This window comes from Onychomys torridus, chromosome 7 (assembly GCF_903995425.1).
Source record: "Onychomys torridus chromosome 7, mOncTor1.1, whole genome shotgun sequence".
Taxonomy (NCBI): Eukaryota; Metazoa; Chordata; class Mammalia; order Rodentia; family Cricetidae; genus Onychomys; species Onychomys torridus.
Window position 1 is genome coordinate 95,071,404 of NC_050449.1, and position 25,019 is coordinate 95,096,422.

At 45.9% G+C, this 25,019-nt stretch overlaps 1 protein-coding gene across 3 annotated transcripts in view; it reads right to left on the reverse strand.

Moving 5' to 3' along the window:
• Positions 1-23,039, reverse strand: part of Ephb1 (EPH receptor B1) — a 394,573-nt gene extending 371,534 nt beyond the window's left edge. For 2 of the 3 annotated variants that reach the window (XM_036192518.1, XM_036192520.1), the window contains exon 1: positions 22,885-22,915. In XM_036192518.1, the coding sequence (XP_036048411.1) occupies positions 22,885-22,900 (16 nt within the window). In that variant the 5' untranslated portion in view covers positions 22,901-22,915. Of the gene's footprint in view, positions 1-22,884; positions 22,916-23,014 lie in introns of those variants that run through there. The other variant, XM_036192519.1, reaches the window with a different exon arrangement.
• Between the last annotated feature and the right edge of the window lie 1,980 nt (positions 23,040-25,019).

A 25,019-nucleotide genomic window follows, 5' to 3' on the forward strand; every position in this document is an offset into this window, starting at 1 on the left:
CACAAAGTTGGACTTTGGTGGTGTGTTGGTTTGAATGAAAATAAGCTCCTAGGGACTGGCACTATTTGGAAGTGTGGCCTTATTGGAAGTGTGGCCTTGTTGGAAAGAAGCGTTTCACTAAGGGTGGGCTTTGAGCCTTCAGAAGCTCAAGCCAAGCCCAGGGCCACTCTCTCTTTCTGCTGCCTGCTGATCCAGATGTAGAACTCTCAGCTCCTTCTCCAGCACCATGTCTGCCTGAATGTTCTCATGCTTCCCACCATGATGATGATGGACTAAACCTCTGAAACTATAAGCCAGCTCCAATCAAACATTTCCTTATAAGAGTTGCCATGGTCATATTTTCTTCACAGCAATAAAACCCTAACTAAGACAGGTGATATCCTTACTTTGGTCTGTTGTCAATTTCCTCTCTGGGGTGAACAGACATTTGTTCACATCTCCCCAGGAACAGTGTTACACAGCAGATAATTAAACTAGCATAACTGTAATTTAATGACTGGCCCTATTTTAAGAGTTTATGCTGAGAAGTTCATTCCAGATAGTGTGTCAAATATCTAGAAATGCCTACTGGTGAATTGTGACTAAAACATGAGCTATATCAGATTCATGAGCTCTCTCCAGTTCATCTTTTCTTATCACAGTATCATACATTAATCATGCAGTCATTCATTCTGTTTCTGCTGCATAGTCTTAGGGTGCCAGACCTTGTGCTAAACAAGGGATAAATGGGTGTGGTCCCTGCCTCACAGAATGCCCAGTCTTGTACAGAAATAATATTCTCTTACTGTACCTTGTGATAAGGGTATAGTGGTGGGAGTGGTATCAAGCACTCACTCTTTATTTTAATTTAAGGAAAGATGTAGAAGGAGCCTAAGCAGAGAGTGACATGATTACTCATGTAATTGAGTAAATTAGGTGTCAAGAAAGCACTGTTCTGGCCATGATGTTGTTACTTGGATTGTCACTCAACTGGCAGCACCCAGTCTCGATTTGCTTTATTTATTGGGAATCTGTGGTGTGTAATGTGATAGGTTGGCCATAAAAATGTCTAATGGTTACATGTGAAATGGCCCTGTCTTTCAGCTTTGCATGAAAATGGCAAATTCTGCTTAATGTTCCCAGACTCTTGTGCAGTCTGATTAATTGCACTGGATCCAAATTATAAGAAATAGAAGCAGCCATGGAAGAAAGGACTAAGACATTGTTAGCCAAAGGCTTTCCACACACCCCCCACTCCCCGCCACATGGTAATTTACTTTCATGGGTTCTTAGGAAAGTCTGGGACAACCATTCCAAGTTACTATGGAGAGAACCAGGGGCCCCTGAATGTGGGATCATTAATTCACTCAAAGATAGGCAGATCTGTTTTACTGAACCCACCCCTGACCCTGTTGATTTGTTGTGACAGATCAACCTTTAATCACAGGCATCAGGGGAGGCTCAGAACAGAGGAGACCAAAGCAAAACCAGCAAAGTGGATTAAGACCAGAGAACCATGGATTATGTGAAAAGGGGTCCTCCCCTACAGAACAGATGCAGGTAGCAGGAGTACAAGAAAGGTAATTTGGCCACCCCTGTGTTACCACATGGACATATCATTCAATGCCTCAAGACTTTTCTGCTCTCAAACATTTCCTTTGGATGTGTTAAATATTGGTGGAATAATTCCTCTATGGGGGCCAGCTGCTCACCATCACAGTCACACCTACAGGGCATGGCTTCTGTGAAGAGAAGCCAGACTCGAGGCTAGCCTTATTTGGCTACCCACCACCCTGTTTGCCACCCCCAGCCACATGCATACACTTGCCACATCACCTGCAACAACTGAGATGGTGACTGTTATGATTACTGCACACCCTGGGGTCTACACGTAATGACTTCAGGGAGCAATGGCCATGAGCCAATGAAGTAGACTTTCCCAAAGGACCCTCTCACTCAGCTTTCAGGGGTAGGATCCAGTGGGTCTGTCTTGAGAAAGCAACATAGTTGGGGTGAAAAAGAGTTTTAGAATAAGACAAAGGTGAGTGAACTTTAACTCTGCTGAACACAAGCTTGGATGACCTTAGGTAAGATCCTGAGATCTTTAAACCTCGGTCTTGACTAAAAAGGCAAATGGCTCCTACTTGTTCAACTACTATCAAAATGGGGGTGGGGCATAAATGTGACCAGGAACTCACACAACAAGTACTTGCTGAGTGCTTACTATATCCCAGGTATAGAGCTTGGCCCTAATTAGAGCAGATACCAGTGAAGCTATCCCTGGGTGCATACAGACTGTGGATTGGGGGGGGGGGGGAGACAGGCAATGGGATTTATCATAATGTTATCTATGAAAACATAGCAGCAAGTGGTCTCACCTCATCTACAAGATAACAAGAGACATCTCTGTTCTGCTGGTATTTAATAGGGCCTGACTGATGAGGACCCTGTCCCAGGAATACCCAACAAAAAGAGCAATTCTAATGTAGGACGAATCTTAACAGGTCTTATTAATAAAATCAAACCTGAGGCCAAGTATTGGGGTGAATGCTGGAAGATTAGAGAAGCAGAACAAGCCACAGCTACCTCACCTCGCCAATTCCTCAGCTGATCCTGTTTCCTCAGACTGGATGCCTCTCAGTCCTCATCCATAATGAATCTCAGCTGAACTGCTGCCTGGTTAAGTCTGAAGCTTAACCAGCTAAAATCTTCTAGTTTCTGGTTCTCATGCCTTATATACCTTTCTGCTTTCTGCCATCACTCCCTGGGATTAAAGGCATGAGTCACCATGCCTGGCTGTTTCCAATGTGGTCTTGAACTCACAGAGATCCAGAGGGATTTCTGCCTCTGGAATGCTAGGATTAAAGGTGTGAGTGCCACCATTTTCTAGCCTCTGTATCTAGTGGGTATTCTGTTCTTTGACCCCAGATAAGTTTATTAGGGTGCACAATATTTTGGGGAACATAATACCACCACACTCTAAGCCTAGGAGTAATAATTGCCACAGCAGAGTATAGCAAGAAGCCAGTGAATCAGCCACCATGACCTGGAGAGCCCTGAGAACAGGAGGGTAGGGTGGCCGAGGTTGAAGAGGTAACAAGGATCAGAGCACACAGGGACCTGAGGGCATTAAGAACAAATCTGAGCTTGGAAGGCACTAGGAAAGTGGGAAACAAAAAGAGGATCTGATTTCAGTCCAGCCTGAGTGAGAAGGAGCCTGGAGATGGGATACCTATTAGTTTTGCCTCTTGGCAAAAGATGCTGGGGTCTGGGACCAGGCGGATGCAGTAGGGAGCAGACAGGTGCAGGAGGCACCTAGAATTAATAGTGTCTGCAGGTGGACTAGACCAGTGCCTGAGAGAAAAAGAGGTGTTAAAAAGGTGACCTGTGTTTTACGGCTAGGACAATGGGGTAGGTCATACTCCCAGGTAGAGTCATGTGAAGGCTGAAGAAGAAACAGATCCATGGTTTGGGAGTTTTTTGTTTTGTTTGTTTGTTTTTTGAGACAGGGTTTCTCTGTGTAGCTTTGATGCCTTTCCTGGAACTCACTCTGTAGCTCAGGCTGGCCTAGAACTCACAGAGATCTGCCTGTCTCTGCCTCCCGCATGCCGGGATTAAAGGCGTGCACCACCACCACCTGGCTGAAACAGATCCATCTTACATAGGCTTTGGCAAAAGAGGATAGCTAATGAGATGTGCCAGTAGCCACACAAAATCTAGGTGGAAATGGCAGCCTGCTTGTAACCCCGGTGCTCAGAAAGTGGATACAGGGGGTCTCTGGGGCAAGCTGGCCAGTTAATGCCAAACTCTGAGTTCAGTGAGAGGTACGACCTTAGTAAACAAAGTGGACAATGACCACGAATGATACCCAGCCAGCCTCTGGCCTCAACACACTGATGGATATGCACATGCACTGTACACATGTACACCCACATACATACAGATGCACATGCACACATAAGAAAAGGCCCTAGTAGTCATCATAAACAGTAACAACCATGGTCATCATTACATATGCCATCATTATAATGGCAATGTGGCAGGTTAGCAACCATCATCTGCTTCAAATCTGGATCCACCCTAACAAAGGGTTCTGCCAGCCTCAGAACTTGCTACCTGTTCCCCACCTCTATTACCAGCATCTGGGACCACACCTGCCCAAGTCCTCACTCTCTAATCCCAGCCATTCCTCCAGCCCATGGAATTAGCTCAGTTGACTCATTTATTGCTCAGAGTATGGAAGGTACCCACCTGCCTAGACACAGTGGCACACGTGCAATATAGGAAAGACGGCAGCAATGTTATAAATAAGTGATGCCCTCCTCGTTAGGCCCTGAGCTGTAATCATTACCCAGCTCCACACAGCTTCCCTGAGCTGCAGCTGCTTTAAAAGGTCATTATCTGATATTGTTTTAGCAACTAGGTATTTCTATGGCCTCCCTCTGGCCTGCACTTTTCTAATCTCTGCTACATTATTAAACAGGGGCCTTTCTCACCATGCAGTAACCCATGGTGAAGAACTCACAGGCTGCCTGTCCCAGGGATCCCAAGCTATTAGAGGAGCCAGCAAGCCTGTCTGGTATGATGACTCCAGTTGGATTCAGGAAGAAAGGAGGAAGTGTGGGGTGTCTGCTCTGCTAGTCCTGTGCTGTACAAACAAGGCAAGCTGCTCAATCACTAGACATCTCTTCTACCACTAAAAATTAGAGAGATATGGGTAAGAGGGTGCCGATAGTAAATACTTCCTCTGGAACTCAGTGTTTCATACTTGGTTTATTCCTTACAACTTCATGTGTGTTGGACAGCTCTATCCTGGTTTGACTTATTCTTTTGAGTCCTAGTCTGCCTGTTCCTGGGGCTTTCTGAGGCTACACTGGCCTAGCACATTGCCACAGGTGGCACAGCCTTTGGCAATGCCAGACTCGGTCCAAGATCCAGAAGGAGTTAGAATGTTGTGTCTTCCTGGATCCCTGAGAAAAGGGCTAGTGCCCTTCTGGTCTATGGACAGACCTTTCAGAATACTCCTTGGCTAACCCAAGGTACTTTGCTTATCATCCAGGACCAGGCAGTGACATCCTCCAATACCTGTATCCTAATGAAATACACTTTGAGTGGGCCGGCTAGGAGCCATGCTTTCCCATAGCTCTACCCTGACCCCGTGGACTCTGTCCTGAGTATCTTCCTTTCCCACACCAGTTGTCCAGACTCTGCTTATCTAGTCTAGATATGGACTAAAGTCCTTCTGCCTCTCTGCACTCTTGTTTCTCCCCAGAGAGGCCAGAGATCACTGGTCATATAGACCCAGCTCATTCCTGACATCTACTGCCATGTCCCACCTTGCAAGAGCAAATCAAAGCAGCAGAAATTCTCTTATATGAACTTAGCTAATGGATATGCTTTAGTCTTTGAATGCAATCTATAAAATGTTAAGACTCTACGTCATGGCCCCAGGATCTCTTGCACTCACGCCCAATCAGTTAGGAAGAACGCTCACCCAGAGTGTGCTGTGTTTCTGCTCACACCTGTTTGCCAGCTGTGTTTATTAGACATGCTTAGTTAAATATTAATAAGCCGTAGAAGTATGCATGAGAAAAGCAAGAGCTATTGTTCCTGTTACAATGAGATGAATGCTTTGAAAAGACACAATATTTGAAAGTTGCTAAAAACAAAATCGGTGTCCCTTTTTGGATAGGGTAAGACAAAGCCAAAAGAGCAGGAACCAAATGTCATTAAAAGCCAGCATATTTCTCACTCAAACAGCTTCAGAGTCTTCAAAGTATCGCTCTATTATATGCAGTGGTAGTGGGTGTTTTAGATGTCAAGAGTAGCATCTCTCCAAGCTCTTGGAAAACCAAGGTGACACATCCATTTGACCTCAGGCTGTGGTTCATGGTTGGGCCTAAGCTTCACCCTCCATGGGGCCATTCAAAGGCTGTCCCTGGGCATGCAGAAACAAAAACTTGCTAGTATTTTCTACTGAACTTCACTGGAAAGTTGTGGTCCCAGGAGCCACAAGCTGCCATCTTGGTGGGGTCATGTAGAATGACTTTGAAGAGTGGCATCAGTCCAGAAAGAGTGGCCAACATAGGAGGAGAGAGAATCCATGGCAGTGTTTGGTGTTCCTGGTCTATCGTCAATAATTCTGTTTGTTTAAGTCAGGCTGGATCTGGATTTCCACACCCACCTGGCTTTTTGACCTCTAAGAGCTCCCTCTTAGTCCTGCCTTCCAGATGATCATCTTCTCCTCCTCTTTCTCCTCCTACTCTTCATTCCCCATCATCATCATCATCATCATCATCATCATCATCATCATCGGCACTATACTATGTAATCCATGTCAGCAACCCTGTGAGGCAAGTTCCACTGTGAGAAAACCCTGGAACCAGGAACGCAGGTAGAAGTATTAAATGACTTGCTTAAGGCTGCCCAATTTATTACAGGCAGGGGCAGGATTTGAACCCAGCTTCTTATCCCTGGAGTGAGCATTTATCACACCATGCAGACTCACAGTCCAAGTATACAGAGAGGCTTCTCAGTAGCACAAGATACCTGTGGGCACCACATGACAGCAAGGCACACTCCATGGAATCATTATTTTCCCACCAGGAAGTCCTTTTGTGCCTTGTACAAACATCGGCTATTACATAAGCCACTAGTGTATCGCATCCGAGCGTTTACCAGCCTAGGTTTGGAGCTATTTAGAAAACAACACAAAACTAAAAATGTGTTTTACTTCCATTTGTAGACCCAGAAGCTGACACACAGTACATGCTCAATAAATAGCTGCAAGGCTGAATAAAGCAAGCCCGACCCATGCTCAGGATTTTACTCCTCAGGCCTCCCAGAACTCTCCCACTTTCTTACAGAAACTGCCCCCCTGAGGTGTCTGGAGAATGATGCACCACCCACCCCAACATAAGCTTCTTCCTCCCATCTCATCTTCTCCAGCTTTCCCCGGGCAGCCTTCCTTGTATGTTTCAGCGTCAGCACTGGAAGGCAGCTCACTTACCCAACTACTCCACTGGTAACCAGGGCAACATTCATTTGATGGGCATGTCTGCTCCTGCTAGGATCCAAACAGCTGAGCCCTATGCACCAGCAATTAACTGATGAAAGATGGTAAGTCCCCCCTCAGTTATGCTTCTTAAGTTAAAATATAACTCTTCGTTAAAGCAGCCAAGACTGAGATCCTAAGTGGAATTAATCATGTCCACATTCAAAACTCTGATACATAATTTAAGAACAAGAGGCCAAGGAAGATAAGAACTTAAGGACAATTGGGTATCTTTTCATTAAACCTTAACCCATCCATCAATGACTCATCTAATCCCTGTCTCTTGCTCTGACTGCAGCCCAAACTGCCTTTAAATTCCCCTGAACTCTTTCTCGGAGGCAAGGGCTGTACTTGGGGTCTGGGGAATACATTCTCTGCTGGCTCTGATTCTTGCCCATTTACCTTTCCAGAGCAAGCTGAAGTCACTCTTGGAGGCAATACCTGAGAGAAAAGTGTTCCGACCCTCAGAAGCCTGCCCTCCCTCCTATCCATGTCCCTCTCAGCATAGGAAGATATGACAAAGCAGGCCCCCAGTGGACAGCCCCCAAAGAGTTAAACTTTAAGTCACCAACATCTTCAGCTCTCTCTATAGAATGGTCCCATGTGTTCCTTCATACCAATGAGTCACTATGTTTCATCTATGAAATTTAAAGCTTGGATTTCAAAGTCTTGAAGGCAGAGGTAAGCTTGAGTTTAACTGCTGAGGGAGGAGAGTAACGGGGGTCTGAAGGAGACATAGAAGAATCACATGGCAATCCATGAGTCAGATATGAATGAGCGATCTTGATCTCATTAGACCGGTTTCCCGAGATTCCTTCCGCCATACTTCCTACCACTACAGAATTGAATTTCCCTGCACAAATAACAAGATGCATAGCTCCAACAGGCATTAATCAATAAGGCGTATTTGGGGAAGGGAACTAAGATCTATGGTCACTAATTAAAGGGTATTTGTTTAGAAGGCTAATAAAAGGAATGTGCTCCACAGAAGATCTGGTCCATATCTAAAGAATAAGAAGCAACATCTCAGAGGTCTGTGGCTGTGTGTCCCTCTCTACAATGCTTATAATTCAACAACATCCACCATTCTCCATGGAAAGGGTCAGTCTGGGAAACGAGTGATACAGTGGATCTGGGGGCTACAGTGGAACACAGACTGACCATTTAGGAGTGGAACTTGGGAGTGTGTTAGGGATAGAGGCAGGATCAGGCATGTTCACAGCAGTGCTCAGATTCCTGTTGGCTAAATGCCTTCTGATGCTGTTGTCTTCTGATGGGGTTGTCTGAAGGAGAGAAGCTGCGGCCAGAGGACCTGACCCTCTGCTGCTTTGGGCCATTCTGCTCCTAATGTAGGAACAAATATGACTGAGTATATGAATGATTGTCTGCTACAGGGACAAGCAGGTATAATTGGAATTTTCTTTGGGCCCCCACCCAGCTCCCAAATAAAGACACAGAGATTTACTGTTAATTATGAATGTTCAGTCTTAGCTTAGGCTTGTCCCACTAGCTCTTTTAACTTGTTTTAACCTGTTTCTATTCGTCTACATTTTGCCTTGGGGCTTCTTACCTGTCTTTCATTCTGTATGTCCTACTTTGCTGCTTCCTCCAGGTCTGGCTGGCTGGACCCTGGCGTCTCTTTTTCGTTCTCTCTCGAGCCAAAATTCCTCCTCCCACATACCCCCCCCCCGCCCGGAAGTCCCACCTGTACCTCCTCCCTCACTATTGGCCATTCAGCTTTTTATTAGACCAATCAGGTACCTTAGGCAGGCAAGGTAAAACAGCAACACATCTCTACATAATTAAACAAATATTCTACAACATAAACAAATGTAACACATCTTTGCATAGTTAAACAAGTATTCTGCAACAGGCAGATCTATCCTTTACACACTGACATATGTAAGTCTCCTAGGTTGGGCCACTAACACTGGTAAAACACCCAGAAAATGCAGTTCTGTGAGGACTGAAGGAGCTCCCTGCTAGTTGCTTAGGAGATACTCTGTAATTAGGAAGCTAAAAAAAATTTTAACACATGCATTAGTGTGTAGTGACCAGACCTCACCTCTATGCCCAACTCATTCCTAAGCCCCACTTTTGCCCACTGACTCCTTGACTTTCTCAGAGGATCTAGAACCCTAGGAACTGCACATGCATAGTCAGCAGACAACAGGTACTGGACAAGAAAGAAGTGGGCTTTGGATAGGGGCAGTGTTCCTGAGCCACACATTCCCTTAAAAGACCTGAAACATACATAGTCCCACCTAGAGCAGCTCCAGAAGTCAAGGCCCCTTTAGTAATGCTTAATTTGTTTGCCATGCACAACTGCAGATAAAACCCAGAAGTTCTGAAAGTAGTGAAATGAGTGCTCATTGTCAGGTTAACATACCACATCTAGCAACAGAGACAGGTAGAGAGCCAGAGGCAGATTCTAGCTGCTGTTCCATCATAATCCAGTCGCTTAGTCATTGTCTAGGGCTGGTGTTCCCTGGAACTTGGGTGTGAGGTCATGAGCACACATTATCTGCTCACCTTGCATGCTGACTTGAGGCTGTCCTTAGGTCTTCCTTAGCTCGAGGATGAACCCTATTTCTCTCCCATATGGTACCTGCTCAGAGACAGGTCCCCATGAAAGTCTCTTATCACTCTTTCTCAGATAACCTAGCTAATCTCATTACCTTGATTTAATTGAAACATGCCCAGGAGATGATGAAAGCACAACTCTGGGTATGTCTGTGATGAAGTTTTCAAAGACTGGGTTTTAGGGGCTCTGACCTGATGGGTGGATTAAAGCCTGGATTCCTACTCAGGTGGCATATTGGGGATGTGATAAAAAGTTTAAAAAATGGGGCCTTGTGGGATGAATTGGTTACTGCAGCCATGTGCAAGGGGGCTATTTATTTCCTTGGCCCATACCTGTAGCCTTCTTTTCCTGATTCATGGCCACCATGGTGCAAGATGCTCGGTATCACTACTCGGTCCATACCATGATGGACTGACATCTCTGGAACTGTGAGCCAAATTAAACCACTTATTTTTACATTATGTCAATCATTCCACAAGAGTAATGAGAAAAGCTGCTAAGAAACGCTTCTTTGCATGCTCAGCAGTGGGATTGCCAATAGTCAACCATTCTGACCTTTAAAAAGAACAACTTTCAATCCACCAGGTTTAAATGAATCCCCAGGGGAGTCTTGGCCCTGGAGGAGATGGGAATAGAGGGGAGGGGATGGGAGGAAGGTGAGAGTGGGTGCGGGAGGGGGAAGACAGGGGAACCCATGGCTGATGTGTAAAATTGAAGCACAAATATAATAATAAAAAAAGAGCCTACCTAAAAAGGAAAAAAAAAAAAGAGCAACTTTCTTTGGCTGAACCCAAAACAAGAAAATATGAGCCCTGAGTCTAATTACTTTTCTTTAATATCCAAAAGGGAGTAGAGTTAAGACTCCATTTTGCATCTTATTTGTTTGACTTACTACATCTTAGCAATCTTTCCTAATCAGGTCACCAAGACCAACCTTTAATTTTTTTTAACAGCCCCAGAATATCCTTCCATTGTGTGGATGTTCCATTGGCTACTGAAATAGTTTCATAGGGTTAGACATTTGGTCTCTTGCCAATTTTTCGCCATCACAAACAATGCCAGGAAGAATGGTCTTGAACATCATTTTGCATAGGTGTTAGATATTTGTAAGATAAATTCCTATGAACGGAACATCAGGAGTCAAGGGGCAGATGTTTTTGTAAATTTGGTCTGCTTTTTTGCCACAAAGTTCTCATTAAGAACTGAGCTGATTTAAAGCCGCCACGGGTGACAGATGAGAATTCCCAGGATGTTGGTTTGTACATGTTCCTCCAGATCCACACTTTCTGAAGTAGTGACTCATGGTTAGCCATGAAATCAAAGTTGTGAGTTGCAGTTAGTATTTTTAATGAAATAGGAAAATTTAAACAAGAATAAAAGTAGAAAAAAATTTAAAGATCACATTGATCTCCATATAAAAGTGTAAGAATAATTTGGAGATCCTTTGTTTTAGAAGGCTGATATTCAGAAATATCTCTCTCACACATGCACACACACTAGTACAGTATTTATTACATTGTATGAAGTATTCATTTTATTGTAACATGGCCTTTGAGTGAGACGATTTGGCCTACTGTAGCTAATGTAAGTGTTTTAAACCACCAAAGGTAAACTGGACTAAACCATGGTGTTTAGTGGGCCAGGCATATTCACGGCAGGTGTTTCCTGGCTGGTATGTTTGTTGGATTGTTTGTTTATTTGACAGGGTTCAGGCTGGATTCAGACTCATTATGGAGTCTAGGTTAAGAGTTCTTCATCCTCCTGCTTCAGCCTCCTGCATACTGAGACGACAGGTGTGCCCATGCCCAGGGTTAAATGCACTTTCATCAGTGTTACAAGCTAATCACAGGCTTTCTGGGTCACAGCCCAGTGTAAGTGAAGGGTATTAATGTTTTACTATAGAGCCACTATAGAGATTTGTGTGTGGATGCACGTGCACTCCTGTGTATACATGTAGAGGCCAGAGGGCAACCTAAGGTATCAGTCTTCAGAACTGCCCACCTTGATTTCTGAGCTAGAGTCTCTCACTAGGACTTTCAAATATTAGTCTAGGCTGGCTGGCTGACAAGCCTGGGATTATTATAAGCACGTACCATGCCCAGCATTTTATGTGAGTTCCGAAGATCGAACTCAGGTACTTATGCTTGCAAAGCAAGATGTTTTCTAAAGTCATGATCAAAGAATTTTGAACATCAGTCTTAGCTCTTAAGCCCCTTTGAGAATCTAATGAAAGCCATGGAAACACGAGAGAGTTCAGTCACAACTCAGTTCTCTGGCCTCCCAGAGACCCATCCAGATGTCCCTGGTTTGGGATGAATGCTGAACCATGGTGTCAGCCGCTGGGGGGGGGGGGCTGTTCTGTGGGCTCATTTCCAGCCCTCTTGACCAGAAAACTAGCAGAGAATGGTGTCAAACAAAGAAGCAGACCACCTCCGCTTCTGACATATTGCCCGCCACTTTCTACAGCCCTGGGAGTCTGGCCCCTCCTGCTGATGCAGCTCTGCTGCTGGTAAGAGGCCAGGGAGCTATTTGACCGAGAGAAAAGAATCCCTCCTTCTAGTTCATTGGTCTCTATTTCCTTGCAGTCTGTGACTTCGCAGAGAAATGAAATTGAAGGAGACAGAAGGGAGGAAGAGGAAGGGGGGGGGGGGGGGGGGAGGGGGTGAAAAGAGACAGGTAAAGTAGGGAAAAACAGGAGGAGAGACAGACAAGCAGGGAGGTGAGGAGAGGGCAAGAGGGAAGGGAACGAGGGAGAGAGGGAGGGAAGAAGCAAGAGCCTTTCCAGAGGTCTGCTCCAGCAGCCAAGGAAGACAGCTGCCCAGTACCTGCTGCAGCAGATGACTGGGTCCCTGAAACCCCACCACCAAGCTCCCTTTCACCTTATTTCTTCTTCTCTCTCTTCCTGGTGGTTCTTGTAGCCGCTTAGGAACATCGAGTTGAAAAGACAAAGGCGCACACAACCCAGTGATTTTCTCCTAAGAACTCAGTTGTTACACAGTAAGCTCAAACCAGGTTAGGCTGAAGCCCTGGTCCCGGCCTCCCTGGTTGGGGAAGTGCTAATGGGCAGCCACAGGGGCTCTTCCACGCACTGACCCTTTTCCCTGTCAAGACAAAACTCATCCCTAGAGGAGTGAAATATATCATTTCAAAGTTGATGAGCTGATGGTTAGTTTTGAAAATGTTTTGAGGTAGGTGTAAAAAGAAGAAAAGGTCAATTGCTACTCTTGAAAAACAGGACGTTTACAAAGAGACACAGCTGGAAATCAGTCCTGCTCATTAACTGAAATCCTCCTCTGGCCACAGAAGCTCAGGTGGCCATGTAGGTGTATAAGTAGATGCATTTTGCTTTGAAGCAGGCCACCTGAAAGCAGCAGACAGACTGGAGAGAGGAGACAGGAAACTGGCCTAAAGGGGCCTTGGGTAGAGAAATGGAGGAGTGAGCTTGAAAGCAACATCTTCATACTTCTGGCTATTTAAGTTAGCTGGGAGACAGCTGTTACAGAACAAGGATGGTGTACATGGAGGAAGGCTGGGAGGTGAGAGGAGACAGGCGGATGGCTCAGGGAGCATGAGGCTTTGAATGCCAGGCCAGAGGATCTAAGGGTCCAGCCTGGGGGCCCTTGGACATGGAATGGTCCTCAAATAAGCCACATCCCCAGGAACAGCCCCAAGTCCTATCCAGCCAAGGAGAAGGAAAACAGCACCCACAAATACTCATGTGGCTTTGGGTTGAGGGGACTGTCAAGAAGACACGTGTGGGATCCACTACAGTGCTCCCAACCTGTCCCTCAGGAGCAGGCCCTGCAATCCTTTAGTTTCAGGATTGTGAGCCTCAGCTGCACCATAGGCTTAAAGGACACAGCAAGAGGGCCTGCTTCCAGCCTTGACGGTCAAACCCTCAGAGTCGATGCAGTGTATCTCACCAACACTCCAAGCCACCCTGTGACCAAGGCTGGTGCCTCTGGCCCCTGGGCCATATTGGCTGCAGCTTGTCGGGAGCACTTTAATTAGTGCTTTATTTTAATTGATGATATATTTTAATTGGTGTTTCGATTTAATTAAAGTTTTATTCTAATTGAGTGAAGTTTTTTTTCCTTGCAAGGTTTGAAGAAACAGAAAGAATAATAGCTTGTCCAAAATTAAATCTATGACCAAATGGACCAGAATCCTGAGGGGTAAGGGAGAAAAACCATGGTTGAAACAAAGTGCAGTCTAATCCAGGGTCTCCTGAAGACAGACTAAGGACAGCTCTGGACAACCCCTGGCCTCTTCAAGCACAAGCCAAGTGGACCCTTTGGGGGCTCCAAGGCTGCAACGTTGCTTCTGTTCCCATGAAACCAGGCTGGGCTTCTCCATGCCCTCACCCAGTACTGGAGGCCCAGGGATTCACCCATGGACCTCACTCCATCCTCAGTGCCAGGCCATATGCTCCCCAGGAGAAGCCAAGGCCAGGTTTTATGGTTCTGTGAGTTACACAAAGTCCCTCTGTTCCCCACTGTGTCCCAGGAGGTAGGAGGATTTAAAAGTGCTTGAGACAGACATTCTTGCAAGGCAGAAGCCAGACCCAGGCCTGCTTGGAGCCTGCTAAGTCCATGTGTTCCCCCTTCCAAAATGAACCCTAGGTTAGACTCAATACAAAAGTCTAACACTCAGGCTATCTTTGTATCCCTGTTTTGCTAGCCATGCCCTGCCCTTTCACCACCCCAACCTGTCCCTTTTTTTTTATACACACCATCCCCAAGTCAGCCTCCTTTTTTAGAAGCTCTGGTGCTCTCATCCTGAGATCCATTGGCCTCCTCCGACGAGGGCTCTAACTGGAGTTACAGTACGCCTTGGCCAAATGGTCCTGACCTGGAGGCTCTGGGTCTCTCTACCCGCCCCCAGCCTAAAAGGGAATTCTACCGCACCAAGTCGGCAGGCAAGGTAGCCAGGGTGTGTTTGAGTCACTGGTCTTCCCCTTCCTTTCCTTGGTTGTCTGTGCCATGCCAGTCACACCCAACTGCTTTCTTCCGTTATATTCTGACTCCGGAACAGGTCTAGAGTGATTTTAGCACCTTTCTGGTCAACTGTTTCATTTCTCCTGACCCTGAGCTTGTCCCTTTGAAGTCACTTTCCTCCTGTCTATACTCACTTCCTTTACCCTAAGATTCTGGTGTCTGGAGACCCAGCCCCACCCTCTTGAGGGCCTTCCAGCACACCCGACTTCACCTACCTGTCCATCCTTCTCTGAGCTCCTTCACATGCAGGATCTTCTATCACCACGCAATTACCAAAGTATCCCAGGGAAGCACAAATGACCACATAAGCTATGCATCAAGTACATTTAAATTCAACAGTGAGCCCTGGGACGCCACCTTCCACCTATGGAATCTAGGGTCGAGCCTAGGCGTCCAGGACAGCTGATGACAGACAAGAATAGTGGTGCCTGTTTGGAAAAATGTGAAGAGGGTGTCTTCTGACAAAGTCTGAAGATTCACATAGTCCAAATGTCCCTTGAAATCCTGAGGAAGGGACCATGCTGAAGACCAACATGTCATCTTCCCATGTGTCTGACCAACCAGGAACAGATGGCCTCTTTCTTTGGCTGGGGACCAATGAAGCAGTTGGTGAACACTGAGGTGCCAGAGAATACAAAACCATACATCTTTAACACCAATGTGGATCACACTGGGTGTGGTGAAAGGCTCCCAGAATGGATGGGGCGGGGGGTGAAAAAGGCTGGCTGAGAGGTTGCTGGGCCCCTTTCCCCGTGTGTGTGTGTGTGTGTGTGTGTGTGTGTGTGTGTGTGTGTGTGTGTGTTGGTAGAGAAAATCTGGTCACTTAAATATGATTACTTTCAACAGCTATAAAAAATCTTAAAAAATCCATTTCTGCTGGGCGGTGGTGGTGCACTTGGGAGGCAGAGCCAGGAGGATCTCTGTGAGTTCAAGGCCAGCCTGGTCTACAGAGCGAGATTCAGGACAGGCACCAAAGCTACACAGGGAAACCCTGTATGAAAAACCAAAAGAAAAAAAGGGAAAAAAAGAGAAAAAAATACATTTCTTCAGAGTTTCCAAAGAAAACTATGAAGTATGCTTTTTAAAAAAGCTAACTAGATGATATCCTTATTTTCAGTTTCACAAAATGGGAGTACAGTTAAATATTATACAGTCACTTGATGGACTATTACAAAGCCATTAAAAATGGAAATCACAGAGATTATGTAAAGCACGGAAATATTAATAGTAAAACGATGAGGAGGGGAAAAGGACACTAAATTATGAATGTAGATCTAAAAAGCTACAGGCACAGGGGAATCTATACACTTTATGGAGGGGAGCTCACGAAAAGTGAATTTAGTGACTGTATAACCAAAATCATTACTTTAAAAAGAAAAAGAATTAGAAAATAAATGCTTGCTAATTGGGTGGATGATTGCTCTTAGGCAGGAGGAATTCTGAGCCCTAATGGTGCAGCTGGCAGGCTCATCGAGACAGAAGGCGAGGTCTCCAGGCTCCAAGAGAAGATGCTATTTCCCTCACCCTTCAATTGGCCATGGTAGGCTCCAACAGACAGCTCAGTGAGAACCAAGACCCTCTAGGGAGCCCAAGTCTAGATCCACTGGACTCGGGTCAGGGTCCAGATCTGCTACACCATCTTGACCGGGCTAGGAGAAAGCCACCCCCTCCCAGGGTGAGTTCCCTGAAGCCTTCTAGTTAGCAGTACCCTGAGGCTGTGTTAGGGAAGAACTCTCCTGGCTGGTTGGTGAATGTCACATATGGAGACCCAACAGTGAGCAACCACAGAAAGAGGGAGAAGAGAAGACATTGTATCACAGGACCCCCGTCAAAGTCTAATTCAGTCAGCTACTAGCAACTGCCAGATGCTGGTGAGAAGATGGGCACAAGGAATGGGAGAGAAAGTCGGGGTTTCTCCACCTTTCCAAGGTGGTAGGAAAAGCAAAAGGCCTTCCACATCAGAGAGGACAGCTCACTAATTCCTCCTGCCACTCATCCCTCTCTTTCAGCTCACATCAGTCACCCTGTGGGGAATGAGAAATCTGTCTGAGCAGGTCTCTCATAACTGGCTACGAGACAGAATCAATTCCCCCACAGGGACCCCCATCACCCAAGCAGAAGGGACTCTGACAAAGGAATCTGAGCTTTGAGAACCAGCTGCAGAGCTGTCCTGGATGTTAGACTCTTCCCCACTGACCCTGACTCCACTCCATGGTCACTACCTCTCCAAGTCATGCCTCCGTTTCCTCAAAGTGAGCGGGTGGGTCACACTAGTTCTTTGGGGCTCCTGACTCTTACCAGACTCTCACCCCTTGCTGTTATTCCAGAGCAGACAGGCTTTCCTGTGTCTTTTACTGAAAGTGGCTTTTGGTTCTTGCTACATCTGCTCCAGGCTCTTTTATCGGCTTGAGGACCTTGTTATGGGGTGCTGATAGGAACAGATTTTAAATCATCCCTTGCCATGTCAAGTGCAAACACACCATCACTCCCGTGCCTAACAACACCCGCCATCAATGGAAGGCCATATTTAGCAGATGTTCAGCAGTAATTACCTGGACATCAGACACTTTCTCCAAGTTTAATTACTCAGTGATGGCAGCCTCATACTCCCTCCCACGTGCCACCTCCAGCTCTCAAATGGACACACACAAAGGATCACAATCCACTCTCACAAGACAAGGGAATAGAGACACACTGAGAATCTCACTAGCATGGGTTTCTGGAACAGGGTCATCCTGAAGGTGACATTTACCTACCTGATAATACTGATAAGGTCACAAGGCTTGACAGAACTTCCAGAAAAGTGCCATGTTAGTATCCTTCATGAACTGACTTTAGGCAAGGTCAGACTCACAATTTGATGCACATTAGCAGCCCTCAGAAAGAGTGATATATGGAACAAGTTGCCAGCATTGCTTATAAATTCTATGCTGGATTGCGGCATGCTTCGCATCCTAGCAGACCAGCTGTACATAGATTCCCAATATCTAACAGGTACAAGGCACCAGTGGAATTCCAATACTCAAAAGCATAAGGCTTTCTTGGACTCTGGTGTCACCTCCACCCTGGGGATGGAACAGCTTTCAGTTTCAGGTAGGTGTGTGAACAGTGGTTCCCTGTGTGGTGCTGGAGTGGGAATTGCAAGCCTTTGCTTCTGCCTCGTGGCCAGCCAACCCCACTCATGGTCAGCCCCTGTACAGAGACACACACCAAATAGAAAGCTTCATAAGATAGCGAATGGGTAGACAGAAATAGTTGCTCACCCTGGGCCGACATCCTTAACCAGTCAGTGGTCCATGTCCGATCTGGGATGAAAAGGTGAATCACACCAACAAAAATGCCTACACAAGGGGTGTGAACCAGTTCCTGGGAGTATGTGACTGCTAACAGGAGTCTAGGCATCAACAGAGACTCTAGGCAGAACTGGGAGACACTGAGAAGAACCAAGATTCGGAGGGAATAGAAAGCTACAGAGACAAGAGATAGTAGAGAAAGCTACCTAGAGCAGCAGACATAGAACATGGAAGATCTGCAGTGAAGTGGGCTGTAGGGCCTGCCTTGCATCCAAACCCAGCCTGGTAGAGATGACCTTCCTCTGCCTTCTGGAGATGCCTCACTCAGGTTCCCCTGGCTACCTGCCATCCTTACTATAGCTCCCCAGTCATGTGAGAGGATCTCAATCCCCAAGATGACAAGAAGCTGCCTGAATGACACCTCCCAGAGGATATGTTCCTTCTATGCGTGTGTTTTATGGAAATTCTCATAGTTGAATGAGTACAGAAAAGCACAGCCTTCCTTCTTGGTTTTCATAACCCTCCTGCTCATCAAAAACAGCGTTGTCCCACAGAAGCAACAGGCAGGCCACCTGGGTAATTACAGTCTTTAGCCACTCCATTATTACAGGTTTGGGTGTCCTTTTGTTTCTGTTTGTTTGAGTTTTGAGACAGGATCTCACTATGTAAGCCTGGATGGCCTGGAACTCTCTATGTAGACCAGGCTGGCCTCATGGAGCTCCATTTCTTTCTGACTCCAGAGTGCTGAGACTAAAGGTGTGTACTACCAGGCCCAGCAATTATTATTATTATTGTTGTTGTTGTTGTTGCTGCTGTTATTATTATTATTATTATTTTGGTTTTTCAAGACAGGGTTTCTCTGTGTAGCTTTGCACCTTTTTCCTGGAACTCACTTGGTAGCCCATGCTGGCCTCGAACTCACAGAGATCCGCCTGGCTCTGCCTCCTGAGCGCTGGAATTAAAGGAATGCACCACCACCACCTGGCTGAATTTTTTAAAAGTGAAAATAATTTAAATGATTTATTTTCTTTATTATAGTATTTCTAAAGCATCACAGCTCAAATGTGATCCATATCAAGTTGATGGGATATTTTATTCTTTTTCCATGTTAAATCATCAGTGGATTTTACACTACCAGCACCTCTGAGCAGGTCAGTGTGTTTCCAGTGCTGAATGACCAAGTGTGATGGGTGGCTGCACTCCTCAATAAAGCAGGCCTCAAATTAGATCACCTTCTCATCAGCCTCCGAATCTATTGACAGCAGACAAAAACAACCTGTGTGGTTAAAGGCAATTTCATTTCTTCCAGGTTACAGGAAGCTTTTTGCAGATTTACTCAGGCTCATTTGCCCCAGTCACCAGTCTTGAGGTGAAGCCAGGGTGCCAGAAAGCTGAGCCATCTGCTAGTAGGGACTTGAGGAGTGCTGTTTGTTTTTATCCTAACCCACATGCCGCAAGGCCCACCCAAGGAGGGTCCTCTGATCCAGGCTGAGAAGCAGATCTTAATGCCTGCTCTCTGCACCACACCCATCCCTGACATAGTCTACTCCAGACCAGTCCCTGTGCCTTGCTTTCCAAGTGGCCACATTTGCAGCCTGTCCAGTGTCTCAAAGCTCATCACATCCCTCTTGTCTAAGGGGGTGAGTCACAACCTGATACACATACCTGTATCAGGACTGGGAACCATTCCCTCATAGTATGAGGAAACTAGCAGGTACCTGGGTTGCAAGGAGAATGCAAGACAGATCCCAGACAAGCTGAGAGAAGCAGACACTCATAGAGGAGGGGAAGCTACCATGCAAATGTGCAAAGCCTCAGTAACTTTACAGAAAAGTGGAGCATAGGAAAGGGGTGAGCACCTTGGACCTCGATTCACACATCACTCTTCTGAAGCTATCAGTGTGAGGTAGCCATTGGCCCCCAATCCCTTCCCTCCCTGCCTTTGGCCATCCTCCAGGAACCAGAAGAGCTTCCATATCCATGTTCTCACGGGGGTCTTGGTGCCCCTTGAGATGAGGGAGCTGTCTATAGGCAAGCCAATGTCTTGGGAGCCTTATTTTCAGCCATTAGCAGCTATATGACCTGAATAACTCACTTGGCTTTTTATCATCTGGAACATGGGCATACTAATATTACCATCCCATAGGGTTATTTTGGAGATACTTGGTACTAGCTTGGGGCTCTGGAATGGAAGTTCTTTGGAGAAGCAGACACATCTCTAATTCCTTGCTTTTGTTGCTCCTACTCTTCAGTACATGGCATCTCCCTTTCTGTGACACCGCTGGTCACAGGGAAAGAAACCAGCACTCAGACAGAAGGATGTATGGGGGAAGGTATCTAAGATACCTCCTATTATAGTGTGCTCACTCAAGCTGCAGCCACATCTGTCACCCAGTAACTATCTAGTTGCATCGAGGTGACTTCTGATATCTCTGCAAATGAGTGGTGATAATTCACAAGACACCCAGTCCTACAATCTTGCCACCTTACAATTCCTCATCCACTCTTCTACAGCATCAGTGGGCAAGTCCCCTCCAGTCTCTCTGAAAAAAAACCAATGGACACCTTTGACCTTCCAATGTGTCTGAAATCTCTTCACAGATCTGAGGGAAGCCATCTTAAGGAATGTTCCATCACCTCACTCCAGAACTTTGGAGTCTACGCTAAATGTCGCCATAGGAATTGCCTCAATTTGCATTCCTGGTGTGGACTGGAAGCCTCTGTCTTAAACCTCACATTTTATTTATAATCTATTCTATTCTAGATTTAAGATGGCTTATAAGATTTATGAGAAATGCTATAAGCTATATTAAGTAAACGGGTATATATTGTATATTGCTAAATTTGAAAATAAAGTCATTGACCACTACATAAAATGTGTTCAATTTTTCCAAATATGTGTATTTTCATGTGTTCACATGTGTGCCCATGGGCGTGTGTTGAACATTCACATATTATAAGAGAAACAAGCTGTACAAAATTTAACAGGTTGTCAAAGGGAACAGGTGGGGAATTATAATTGACTTCATCTTTTTCTTTACATTTTTCTATATTTTCTTAACTTTTTATAGGGAATCTATATATGTTTTATAATAAGAAAAGAAGGCAATGAAAATATCGCTAAAGAAAAATATTTGAGACAGAAGAAGCTCAACCAAGAGTAAAGACATAAACTGTAAGCCCATGGTGACGCTAAAACAACTCATTTTCTATGGCCAAACCACATGTTTGGAGCTCGATTTTCTAGCAGTCAATAGATAAAGAAAATCTGATCAGTTACACGGGTCACAGGGTGCACAGGACATAAACAGAATGATTGCTCACAAAAGCCTGGCTGTTCCTAGTATCAAAGCCTAATGCAACACCTCCCCTGGGTCCCCACGGAGAGCTTGCTGTATAATGCAGTGAACACTGCCAGCTACACCCTCACAGTCAACACCACCAGGAGCATTGTGGGGACTGCTTCCTGAAGCTCTTCAGGGTGGGGTGAGGGCATCTTGCCCAGGATCAGTGCAGTGAAAAGCCATTTGTCATGCACTGGAAACCACATGGCCAGGTTTACCATGGTTCCAACTTAGTCCACAGAGAGACTTTAGGTCATAAAGACAGGGATATAGATTTCCCTCTAGGGGAACCTTCCTCTCCCATACCGCTCTGAGCATCTCATTCCCTAAATTATCAAGCAAGATCCTAAACCTCTAAGAGGCTACAGACACTGCCTCATCTACTCACTTGTTTATCTCACACATATTCACACACACACACACACACACACACACACACACACACACACACCAGGCACAATGTACCCCTTTCATACAATGATACCCATACATCTAGAAGCCCCAAATAGCTCCACTAGCACCATCCCACCACCATCATGCCAGGGCTCATGAAAGAGCCAACACCATTTCCTTTATATGACAGGCCTGGCTAATTCCCAGGGTAGGAGAGGAAGGTGTGAGTCTTGTCACATACCAAGGTGCCTTGTCACATACCAAAGTGCACAGTTAGCAATAGCCATCTGGAATGGAGGATTCTGTGGCTGAGAACGGGCTCATGGTGAGGACCTTATGATGGATGGTCTCTGGCCCTTGGCTGAAAAGGAAAGGCTGCCCCAGGATGTGGTGCCCTCCCTGTATGGAAACTGAGCCAGGAAGCTTTGGGTATTGTGCCAGCTTTCCGTGTGACTTCAGACCACACACATACACACATTGCAAGCCTCCTACCAACAGCCACTTGGAAGTCTCATGGGCACCTGAGTCAGTGCAGTCAAGACCCGAACATGGTGCACTAGCAACTTTTCCTGTTTCTGTGACCAAATGGCTGGCAAAAGCAACTCAAGGGAAAGGGGTTCATTGGGCTTATAGGTCTAGGATAGAGCCAATCAGAGAAAGAATCACAGCCAGTGAGCGCTGAAGGCTTCACATCCACTGTCAGGAAGCAGTGACGAAGGTTAGTGCTCAGTTTGCTTTCTCCTTCTTACTCAGTCCAGGACCCCAGTCCGAGGGATGGTGGCACCCAAAGTTAACCTGCGTCTTCCCACCTCAGTTTAATTCAGCTAGATCATCCCTCACAGACATTCTGGAGGCTTGTCTCTTAGGGAGTTCTAGATCCAATCAAGTTGACCATCAACAATAGCCATCCCACAGGGTGATCTTCCAAACCACCTCCATCTCAAGCAGGGGCATACATCACCTGCAAATGCTAGAAATCTAGAGTCCATTTTTTGACATCTCCCTCTATCCCTTGCTCAATTCATTACCAAGGTCTATTGACATAGTATCATGAAAGCATGTCTGCCATTTTCCTCCATTCCCAGGTCCATAATGAGAGGCATGCCTTGACATGCCCTGGACAGGTTCATAGACACTGTGACTGCCTCTCAATTTATCTGGCTAGCCCAAGAAGGGATGGATGTCACAGGTCAACACCTCCACTTCCAGGAGCATGGCTCCTACACATTCCCTCCTTTACCTTGCACTGACACCATTGTCTTCCACACTCCCCTCCTTCTTTTCTTCTCTCTCCACTCCCCAGCCCAGTTCCACTTCCTCCTTCCTCATGTATGACAGTCAAAGGCATTCAGTGTTGACAGAGACCTCACCTGCCCTGGGACCATGCAGAAGTGGGTTGACTGACACTCATAACTAAAGCAACTCAGAACAGCTGACAGCAGGATCAGGCCTTGGTCTCATGACCTAGTCCAGCATCCTCTTCCACTCACAGTTCTCTGTGTCTCTACTTTTCTTTGTCCCATGACTCTTATGACAGTGGCCCTCTGTTAGCTAAAGACAGGGATAGTCATTCTTTGTGCAATGCCAATAAATAATTTGAGTGGCAGGGTATGCATCTGCCTAGATAAAACCCTCTGTCTCTCTTTGTGTGTGATTCTCTCTGTGTGTGATTCTCTGTGTGTGTCCTCTCTCTTTCTCTTTCTCTTTTGACCTCTATATATCTCTGTCTCTGTGTATGTGTCTCTCTTTGTGTGTGATTCTCTCTGTGTATGTGATTCTCTCTGTGTGTGTCTTCTCTCTTTCTCTGTCTCTCTCTGTCTCTCTCTGTCTCTCTCTCTCTTGACCTCTCTCTTGACCTCTATCTATATATATCTCTCTGTCTCTTTCTATATCTTCCTAATTCTTTGTTTCTATCACTCCTTCCCTTTGCTTTCTGTCCTTGCCTCTTTTTTCTACTCTTTACATTTTTCTCCTCTTTTCCCCTCTCACAATTATAACATGCACTGGCAGCTGTTCTAGGCACCTCAGGGCAAGCAGAGCTTCTCAAGGAGAGGCTTCTCGGTGCTTCCAGGGGGAAATCCTCACCGCACAGAGGAAAATGGGGCCTGGAAACATGGGTGGGGCTGGAACAGGAAATAGGAAGTGTTGAGAGCATTTGGCCATAGGGCTTCCCCCCCTCTCTCTCAGTGTTAATCCTGGGGCCCCAGTTCTCATCCTGGTGAGACTGATGTTCCTGACCTACCTGAATACATCTACAAAATTTCTCTTCATAGACCCATCACCTCAGTACAATGGACTCACCAAAATACCATGCAAAAGATCCCAAATGAAACAGGGGTGGGCAGGAGGGAATGGCTGATCCTCTGCCCTCTTCTCCTCAGCCCCATATGGTCTTGGCATAAGAGGGCTGCAGAAATCCAATAACATCTTCGGAGCCCATCCAGATTTAACAGAACCATCTGTGAAAACACAGCTTGCCAGGGTGGGAGTGGTGGGGTATACTGTGGCTACAGATTGAGGGTCAAGGCGCAGTGCCAGAACGTAGAACAGTAGAAAAGAGGGCACCACTGAGGTAGACAGAGACGTGAGGAGCAGCCAGCAAATAGCACCACAGTGGCGTTGTCTTTCCTGTGGTGACCACTTAAAACATGTAGGAATACACTCCGGGGTAGGTCAAGTGCACAGTGACTATCAAGAGAGAGGTGGGAACATGTAATCTGAACTTGGACAGACTCTGTAGTCCTAAGGTCCTGCTGCTAATCCACTTTTGGGTGAGATTCAAGACAGACCTGGAGCAAAAGATGCTTTAAGATCCAGGGCTCATCTGCAGGTCCAAGGAAACCTGCCAGGCCTCTAAAGGCTAGCAAATGACCATAGTGCAGTGGGAGCATGGGCAGGGCTACAGTAAGATAAACATATTACAATATGTTTTCCAGACTGTCAGGATTTGCAACTTCTTTTATTATTTGTGGTCAACGTAAATGTCTAACAAAGGAAACTTGATATTGATGCCTTCTTTTAAAGACTTGACATATTAAAAACAAAGAAAGAGAGAGAGAGAGAAAAGAAAGAAAGAAAGAAAGAAAGAAAGAAAGAAAGAAAGAAAGAAAGAAAGAAAGAGAAATGCTTCTTCTTCGTTAAACAGGGAGAAGTTAGAATGTGTAAAGCTTTGTCCCGTGGTAAACTAGCAGAAGCCCAAGGTGGACCAAGCCTGTAGAAGCCAAGACAGAGAGACACATGTACTTCCCACACAAGCAAACCCAAGTGTATCAGGGACACAGCATATGAACGAGGAGTGAAGGATGGAACAGGCAGGGGAAGCCAGGGAGAGAGGAGGGGACAGGAAGAGAAGACACCAAAGGGCAGCTGACAGAA